The 10434-nt window shown below is 40.9% G+C and overlaps 1 protein-coding gene across 1 annotated transcript in view; it reads left to right on the forward strand.

Moving 5' to 3' along the window:
- Window positions 1-10434, forward strand: part of LOC100963899 (fatty acid desaturase 2-like protein FADS2P1) — a 39517-nt gene that overhangs the window by 1434 nt on the left and 27649 nt on the right. The window contains exon 2 of the mRNA XM_012812421.1: window positions 9949-10068. Within this exon, the coding sequence (XP_012667875.1) occupies window positions 9949-10068 (120 nt within the window). The remainder of the gene's footprint in view (window positions 1-9948; window positions 10069-10434) is intronic.

The following is a 10434-nucleotide window of genomic DNA, read 5'->3' on the forward strand; positions in this document are numbered from 1 at the left end:
TTTTTTTTTCTACATTACACAGATGAAGAAACAGAGCTAGAAAAACTGAGCAACTAACCCAAGGTCCAAAAATTAATACGTGACAGAACCAAAATTTTAACCCACGTTGTTATTATTGTTTTAATTCTGTTGTTCCCATTGGTTTCATAGTTTAGCATACAAATTCTCCATTTCACTAACCTCATTTCACAAAGTACCAGTTGGTAAACGATACTTTACTAATAATAATCACACAATTCACAATAGCTGGCACATTTGTAAAATGTGCAGGATTTTGAGTATTTACTCTATCAGCATCTTTATCCCTCAATTTTCATTTATTGCCCAATTTCTCATCCCTGCTTCTAACATCTTTCTGTCTTGTCCTACAGTCAGGTGAATGCCCTTCTGAACACAACCAGCTGCGTCCCTACCACTTCTCACAGATGCAATTTTTATTGTTTGCGTTTACCTTTGTTTTTTTTTTTTTTTGGCTTTTAGCTTATTGCTTTCTTTATTTTAATTCAGAATACTAGGAAGTGCACATATTTTGTTTCAAAACTTTGTTTTCTGTACAGATTGGATTAAAGTTATAAATGTTCCCTTCTTCCAGATATTGTTCACTGTACCCAGGAGATGTGAATTCATCCACCCCCTCTCCTCCCTTCCCCTAGCTTGGTTTTCATTGAGATTTACGTCCATTTGTGCACTTAGGTGTTGACCGATTAGTTCCAACTTCGTACTGAGTACAATGTGTTAGTTTATCTGTTCTTGTGATATTTCACTTATAAGAATCAGTGCTAGTTCCATCCAGGTTGCCACAAAAGATACTAGATTACCACGTCTGTGGCTGAGTAGTATTCCATGGTATGCAAAGTCACATTTTATTAATCCATTCATATACTGATGGGCACTTAGGTTCTTTGCATGTCTTTGTGATTATAAACTGTGCTGCCATAAACATTTGAGTGCAGGTGACCTTTTTATAAAATGATCTTTTTTCCTTTGGATTTATACCTGGCAGTGGGATTGCTGGGTCAAATGGTATGGTAGGTGTATTTTAAGCTTTTTGAGGTATGTCCATACAGTTTTCTATAGAGGTTGTACTAGTTTGCAGTCCCACCAGTGTATAAGAGTTCCTTTCTCTCCATATCCCCACTAGTATCTGTTTTGGGACTTTTTAATACAAGCCATTCTCATTGGAATTTGCTGATATCTCATTGTGATTTTGATTTGCATTTTCCTAATGATTAGAGACATTGAGCATTTCTTCATTAGTTCGTTGTCCATTAGTATATCTTCATTTGCAAAGTTTCTCTTCATGTCTTTTGCTCACTTTTTAATGGGATTGTTTGGTTGCTTCTTGCTGATTTGCTTGAGTTCTTCGTAGATTCTGGTTGTCAGTCCTTTTTCAGATGTATAGCATGTGAATATTTTCTTCCATTCTGTGGGTTGTCTATTTGCTCCTTTTGTGTTTGTTTATTTTGTGTGTGTGTTTGTGTGTGTGTGTTTTGAGATAAAGTCTTACTATGTTGCCCTTGGTAGAGTGCCATGGCCTCACAGCTCACAGCAACCTCCAGCTCTTGGGCTTAAGCAACTCTCTTGCCTCAGCCTCCCAAGTAGCTGGGACTACAAGTACCTGCCACAACGCCTATCTATTTTTTTGTTGCAGTTGTCATTATTGTTTAGCTGGCCCAGGCCAGGTTCGAACCCACCAGCCTGGGTGTATGTGGCCAGCACTGTAACCACCGTGCTACAAGCACCAAGCCTATTTGCTCTTTGATTGTGTCCTTAGGTGGGCAGAAACTTTTTAAAATTTCATTGCATCCCATTTATTGATTTTTGTTGTTGCTGTGATTGCTTTGGGGGCTTTTAAAGAAAATTTAAGCTTTTCTTAGGAAATGAGTATAAGTTTGCACCAAAGGAATTCAACACATTATGTAGAAACCTAGAAAGGAGAGAGCTCAGAAAACAAGGTGAAGAGCATTTGTGTGATAGTAAAAGGAGAAAAATTAATGGGAAGAATACAGCAGATCCCTATTCCATCCCCTCATTTCTACAACTCAGAGAAAATACAGATGAGGCTTTTCTATAGCAAGACACAGAGTAAGTTCACAGGATGTGCTGGCAAGGACACAAAACTCTGGCCACCTTGAAAGTAACTGATGGCCTTACTTGATTCAAGGCAACCCAGACAGTAAATTGGTATTTTGCTGGTGATTTTGATCTCAGGAAAAGATCAGGATATCATATCCAAATATAGCCACTAAAGAGGAATTAATGAGTATGTTAGAAGCCATCAGGATCTGGGGAACTAATATTTGTGCCACCTTAGTATTCATATATGTCAAGGAAAAAAATCCTATGCTTGCTCAGCCATGTGTGTTAGACTTTAGAAAAATAAATCCAAATGTGTTCACAGAAAAGATTCTCTAATAAAAGGCAGCTTAGCAAGAATGGGAGGGTGCCAGGACAACCCATAATACTACTTGGCTACTCTGAATATCGAAGCCTGAGCTTTGGAATAGGTGATATGAACCCAAGAAAGTTATTGAAATGCTCTCAGCCTCAGCTTCCTCATCTCCAGAAGGAGAATGACATGACTCATCTGACTGGTTTGTGTTAAATGAAACTATGCATGTAAGGTATTTGGCATAATGCCTCATGCTTGATAAAAGTTGATTCAATTATAGCTGTTATCATTCATAACACCAGCATCCATAGCCTCGGAAAGGTAATTATTACTTTCTGCTTGTTTGCTGGCCACTTAGAAATTGTGGCTGTATTTGGGGGTCATCTGATTTGGTAAAGAAGAGTGTATAATGGAGAAGCATGTTACGCTATAATGAAGGTGGCCAGAACATGAAGTCAGACGACCGGAGGTCAACGCTCACTCTGTAAATTGTGACACATTTGCATGTTGAGCCCCTGTGTGCCAGCCCTGGCCCCCAGGCTGCACCTGCCCAAAGGGGGTGACCCTTTATTATTTACATAGTAGCTCTTTTCCAGGTTTTCATCCTCCCCATTAAAGGCAGATAATGATACCAAAGGAATGTTATCACATGGGGTCATTATTTCATTCATTCATGCAGTCAGTTGTTTTAAAACTCATCTTAGGGGCCCAGAATAATGGGAATGACACAGGTCTGCTTTGTATCTGGGCTCTACACTTACCAGGAGTGTCTTAAAGAGGTTGCTTAAGCTCTTGAATGAAGTCTCAGCTCTCTTATTTGGAAAATGGGGATAATAATACCTTCATCTGTAAAAAGTCAGTGGAGACAAAATGAAGTGCTCATGGTGGTGCTTGGCACAGACTAAATACTCAAAAATGCGACAGCTCTTGTATTTTACTATGACTTCATTCTTCTGAGAAGGATTTTAATTTCCTCCCGGAACCTTTACTAAGAAAAAAAATAAATCTATAAAACAAAATGGCACAGAAACTCCTGTAATTCCACACATGAAATCCATGACTGTATTCAAACTATATAATTTAAAACTAATGACACTGCCCTAATAACTAGACTTGAGGCCCAGGTCTTTTCAATTACAAGAGCTTGCCCAAGAAAAGCCAGAAACAACCTGTACGTTCAAAAAAAGGACCTGATTATGCAGGTTATCATATGATTACAGTATGACTAACTCTCAATTATTAAAATGAGGACCACAAAGCATTTTGAGGATGGAAAAGTCATATGAATAAATAGCTGGACACAAGTTTTGCAGAAAACATTAGCACATTCCGAACTCCACAAAAAAGAGTACAGGCAAGGATATGGTGTATTCACAGAGGCAGCATGTTCAGAACAAAGAAATCATATTTATTATCCTGTGGGCTGACCAGAGAATCCCTTATCTCTGAGCATTGCACTCTAGCAGAGACACTGAGAAAATCAAGTTCTTTCACTTGAGAGTCCAGGCCTAACACAAAAGGGACTGGATGTCAAAAGCTTAGAGAGAGTATGACAGAGTTTATTTCAACTATTTGGAAGACTTCTGTGTGGAACAAGGTAGAGTTATGTGCAGCTCCACAAGACAGCATCCCAGTTGCAGGGCTGGGGGAGGGCTGTCTGCAGAGGTGGAGCACAGGTATGACTCACGTCATGAGTAACACTCAGACGAGTGGGCATCCCAGCCGAGACACCTCTACTTAGCACAGTATTGACCAGAAGTAATTAATCTCATACTAGAAGGTCACTGGCAATTAGAAGAGGAGAAGGCAAAGAAAGAATGTAGAGGAGAGGTAGGAGGAGAGAAAAGAAAAGAAGGAGGGAGAGAAGAACCCTGAGTGCTGAGCTAAAGAGTTTGCACTTGAACCTCACTGCATGGCTGCCTTGCCTTCCTCTACCCAGGGGGACACTTCCCCCCGCAAAGCACCCTCATCATCACAAAAACCAACCAGCATTTCTAAGCTGTTGGGGAAAGGAAAATAATAATCAGTAATAACGGCATCTCTCCTTGGTCGTCAAAATTTTAAAAAATAATCTGATTTCCATCTGAATGATGGTTATAGTAATGAAAGAGATGGAGGAGAGAAGAAAGAAGGGAGTTCGAGTGTTAACAGAAGAAAGGGGACCCTGGGGAGACTCTGCCTTTCTGCAAGTTTGACCTGTCAGTTAAGTGAAGAATGAAACTGAGAGGAGCTGGTCAAGATGAAGGAAGACCAGGGTGTAGTACAGGGTACATGCTGAAGGCCAAGCAAGGTGTTGTTACCAGCAGAAATGGAGAACAGGGAATGAGTGGGAAAGATAATTAGGTGACATCCTTTGTATTTGATTCGTGACTGGAGAAATAAGCAGGATAGAGGATTGTAAACTGACTTATGACGTCTGGCTTGAGGGACTAGGTGGGGGTATCATCTAAGGATAGGACAGCTAGGAGGATGCATAGGTTTGGAAGGGGGAGAAAAAGAAAGAGTCTAGAGAAAGAGAGAGATTTGGGGTTCTAGAAATTAGCTGAAAGTATTGTAGGAAACATTCTCAGTATAAGGAAGTTTTCAAATAATGAAAATTCTCAAAGAATAGAGTGAGTTGGAGTGGAGAAACAATTCTCTGCTAATTGATTCCAGTGAATGAAGAGAGTTTTGTGATCATTTTCCATTCCAAAGACTCTATCTGCCAGAGCAAGGGCAAAGATGCATTCTCCCCGAAAATTAGCCTGTTCAGAACTCACTGTCCTTCTGAAATACACATAGCCTTCCGCTAGCCATTGCCTTAGAACAGATGAAATCTGAGGAGGAAGAAGTAGAACTATTAGAACGTATTGGAGTCTTCATCTTCGGCTGGGCAATGGTCTTGTGTGGTTTTGTGGGCTGCATAACTCAAGGTCTACATTCTACTCACCTTGTTTTGTGACTGCATATGCACATTCTGCATGGCTGTTTTCATAATTTATATGTATTTCTTAATAAACTTTTTTGGGTAAATTTCAAACCTCCTCAAATGAACTGAACAATAATAACATAAATCAGAGTCATTTATTGATGTCTGATGCCAAAGCCTAACCTCTTAGCCTCTAGGCTAGGTTCTCAATAGGTTTCAGAATGACTGAATAAATGAAGGAAGGAATTATTGAGCCCATGGGGCAGCCTGTGTAGTATCATCTACATTTAATAAGAAAACCAAGGCCTGGAGAAATTAAGCAATTTCCTCATTTGAAACAACCTGCTCCTCTGCCACGCTATACTGTGCCCTAATGTGAATTAGGAAAGACACACTATTTGGGTGACGGTTGCCCCATAGGCACAAGATTTGTTAAACGGAATGTCTGCTGGAAGTCAGGCCACACTTACCCTCTTGGCCGAGTCCTTTATGTAGGGCACAGTGTGTATATAGCATTTAAGTTGTAAAAACAGGATTTGTCTCAGGCCTTCTGACTTTGCATACTTTTCTCTTGAATGAGGGATTATACTTTCACACTAATGCACAGCACTCCATTCCCCACCAAATAATAGCAAAAAAAAATTAATTAATTAACAGATTTTCCCAGGTGATTGTAAAACCAAAGTAGTAATCACATCTTTCTCATGTTGTTACCATTCTGGAAATAATCAGCGTTGAGGTAATCTATGTGGTATAAACGTATAAGTAGATTAAAGAGCAGAGATAATGACTGAGAATGGAGTCCATAGACTAACATGAAATGAGAGATGCTAAAACAGCAAGTTCAGAGAACAGAGATGAGGGGATAGAGCTGCTCTATTCTCTGAACATACACTTTGGCAATCCTGGCTCCTCATCAGAGAAATACTGTCTCCATCTACGCATTCACCCTTTCCCTATTCATCAGGCATTTATGCATCACATGTCACTTTCCCCAGACACAGGGGCAGGCATTAGCTGTGCAGTGATCATTAATAATACCTGGACCTAATCTGCAAAAAACGTACACAGCCCTTAAGAAGGGGTAAGTCCATAAATTCATTACAACATAATTTGAAAAACTCTAGGAACAAAATGTCGTGTAAGCCCAGGGGCCATAACTTTCCTGAGTAATTCAGGGAAGAGAAGATGTAATATGGGTCTTGAAATGTGAGAGGAGCTTTTATATAGAAAAGCAAATGGAAGAAAGTAGTCAAGGCAAAGGAACAGCAGGTATATAACTTCAGAACCACCAAAGGGTGTGGAATGCACATGGAATGAGGAGGCCCCAGTAGAGAAGGGGATGCATGAAGGGAATGGAGAATGTGAGTCTGGGGAGGGAAGTTGGAGCCAGAGGAAAAGTGCTTTGTGTCTGTGGTCCCCAGACCCTGGGCCACAGACTGGTACTGGTCCATGACTTGTTAGGAACTGGGCCCACAGTAGGAGGTGAGTGGTGGCGAGCAAGCGAAGCTTCACCGGTGTTTATAGCCACTCCCCATCACTCGCATCACTGCCTGAGCTCTACCTCCTGTCTCGTCAGTGGTGGCATTAGAGTCGAGAGGAGCACAAACCCTGCTATAAAATCTGCATGTAAGGGATCTAGGCTGTGCACCCCTTACAAGAATCTAATGACTGATGCTCTGAGGTTCAGCTGAGGACATAAAGCAACACATTTGGAGTGTCACTGACTCCCATCACGCCCAGATGGAATGGCCTAGTTATAGAAAAATAAGCTCCAGGTTCCCACTAGTTCTGCATTATGGTGAGTTATATAATTATTTCCTTATATATTACCATGTAATAATAACAGAAACAAAGTGCACGATAGGTGTAATGTGCTTGAGTCATCCTGAAACCATCCTCCCCACCCCCTGATGCATGGAAAAATTGTCTTAAATGAAACTAGTTTCTGGTGCCAAATATGTTGGTGACTGCTGCAAAAGCCTAAGATGAGGAGACACCATTATCATCTTCCAGGCAGGTATATTCTAATCTTAGTATCATTGCAGAACAAGCTGGCATTGCTCCTTTGGGGGGAGGCTTTTATGAAAAAGAATGATACTTGTAGAGGGTGGAATGGACTTACAGGGCTTTGTGACTTTAAAGTTGCATAGCTCTGAGTTCAAATCCTGGCTCTGCTATTGTCTACAGCAATTTGGGACATAAATTTCCTCCTCTCTGGGGCTCAGTGTCTTTATTTGTACAACTGAAACGATGGAAGCTCACAGAACTGAGACGATGACTGTGAGTTGGCCCACAGAGCATCTGCACAGGACACATTTTATAAACACTGGAACTAGTCCCTCCCCTTTAATTTCACCCACTATGCTTCCTTCAGCAGGAATATACTTGCCCAAGAATGTTGGTAACAGGCTTGTTATTACAGTCCTTTCAAGAAGGAAACATCACAACTTGGTATCCAGATTCTATTAGAAAAAAAAATGTTTTTGCAGTTTTTGGCCGGGGCTGTGTTTGAACCTGCCACCTCTGGCATATGGGGCTGGTGCCTTGTCCTTTGAGCCACAGGCCATTGCCCAATTGGAAAAGTCTTTTAAACAGAATATCCTAAGACTAGCTAACCTCCTTTGTTGTGTTGCCTCCTTAATGCAGGCAAAGGCATTCGACAGGGCAGGCCCATGACTCCCATTCTGGAAAACTGTAGCTCTGCCTTGACTTTCCTGGTCATCAGAAGACAAAATAAACCCAGAAGATGTTTACTGTCAGCACAGTGTTACAGAGCTCTAGACAGTAGCTGAGAGTATGATGAAACTGCAATAGATTTTTAGAACTATTGTATTCTGCACTTTGATCTTGATCCATCAGGATGTTTTCCATCCTAACCTGCTCTAAGACAACAAGCAGGTGATTTTTCCATATAGATCACTGAGAGACATTTGAATCACCCCCTCTGAATCACTGAATCTCCTCCTGGTTAGAAGAACTAAGCTTTAGTATCACAGAATGTGACCATTAAACAATGCCTCTGAAATCATGTAATGCAGCATTTCCCAAGGGGTCAGAGGAAGTGTGCAGAAGCAGAATGGACACTAGTGTCCGCACAGGATCTAGCAGATAAAAGCCCATTTTATGGCTTTGCTTCCAGAGGCCCTTAGTGAACTGAGTCTGAGGCATTGATATTCACCCTTCCAATTAACTATACTCGTTATACAAGGACCTTCTTACAAGTAGGCATGTTTATAGTTCTTGGATATATCTAAACTTGCTTCAGGATTTGAAGCTGCAGAATTCATTTTATCCACTAACATAATTCTGAGCTCACGCCACATTAGACATCGGGGCATAGGAAGAAAATCTCTGAATTGCTCTATTGAAGAGAAGGTGGGTTCTTATCACTAGAGGTGTGCATGTGAGAAAGATATCTAATGATGAATATTGTAAACTTAGTATATGCCATTCAGCATTCTAATTAACTTACTTAATCATCATAATAACTTTATTCATTGAGTGACTACTATAATCTCCCCCATTAAGAGATGAGAATTTATTTTGGAAGTACCATAGATTACTTAAGAGACTTGTGCATACTTAGACAGCTAGTGAGTAGCAGAGCCAGAATTTAAATGTAGAAAGGTGGCTCCAGGTTCTAATTTCTGAATCAGTATCAGGCAGCACCACCAGCCAGAGTAATTAGTATGGCTTCTACATATTCAATATATGACTTTAGTTATATTTTAGCAATTTTTTGATCATCCTTAAACCATAATCTCAGGGAGTTCAGAAGCTCCCTTTTGAAGAATCTTTAATCTTCTCAAAAACCATTTAAATGCTGGAAGGGAAGAGTCTCTTCCTTTCAAACATAAGGCACATAGGAACACTACCAAACATAGGAACCGCTGCTGCTACTTACAGCCCCGTGGAATTGCTAGTTAACATGTGCCTGAGATGAAAAAGCGACAGTTGATCACCTATATTCTGTTTCTGACTATTGCCTAGTCCCTGAGCAGATGGCCACAGAGTTTTTAATGGAGGATGATGAAACAGAAAAATTTAGCCAAGTGTGTACTACTTTAGACAACCCAGGGATCAAGAACTATGGTCATATGACCTTTCATGCCTTTGTATTAAGCCATCACCAACTTTAATTTGACCTTCTCTAGAGATAATTAGAGAAAAAAAATGACTAGAGAAGTAACATCCTCCTGGCCAAGAACCCAGAGGAACCCTCCAGTGGAAATTGAACTTGATTGCTGCATGCCTGAGATAGCATGAGCAACTTGTGCATCCAGACATATGCTGGACATTACAAACTCATCAGGGCCTATAAAGTCAAGCAATTATTTCTTCTGGTTCTCAGCAAACCAACAATGGTCTTGTCAGTGCTCCAGGATAGCCTTGCTATGTTATTTGTGCCTAAGCAGTGTATACAGCAGATGGTATCTCACATGAGACTTCCACAGAGGGGCTCCAAGGGTAACTTTTACCAGTCAGACCAGTCAACTTGAAACATCAACCAGGAGTTAGCTGCAAATCCTCTGCAATGGAATCTGTGCTGGTTGCTAGGTTGGGCACAGGATGAGACAGGAAAGGGGACCAGTCTGTAGATAAGCACATCTCTTCTAAGGCTCTAACAGATCTCTCTGATTCACAGGATGCCTTCAGAGCTGTACACCCGGACCTTGACCTAGTGCAATTGTACCTTAAACCACTGCTCATTGGAGAGCTTGCTGCAGAAGAGCCCAGCCAGGAGAGAAACAAAAACGTGAGTGAGGTACCGGGATCCAGGCGTGTGGAAGGATCATTTTGAGGTCGATTTACTGTTTTCTGTGATAAATCAGCTGCTGTGCCTTGGTAGGCCCCAACACAGTAATTGGGTGGATGCCACATATTTCAAAACTGTGTCTTCCCCTTTTGTCCTCAGAACTCCTAAATCTTCTGTGAAACAAAACAATGGCAGTCTTGGCCTTGCTCAAAGAGTAATGTCACTTCTCTAAGCACCTATATCCTACCAGGCAACTTACACACATGATTTATGTTTTATGATTATGTTTCCTGCTCAGCTGAGTTCCATGAGAGCAGAGAATCTGTCCATCTTGCTTATTGCCATGTCCTCAGGACCCACCTGCATGGGATCAGA

This window comes from Otolemur garnettii, unplaced genomic scaffold, assembly GCF_000181295.1.
Source record: "Otolemur garnettii isolate 467f Iridium unplaced genomic scaffold, OtoGar3 scaffold00209, whole genome shotgun sequence".
NCBI classification, from domain to species: Eukaryota; Metazoa; Chordata; class Mammalia; order Primates; family Galagidae; genus Otolemur; species Otolemur garnettii.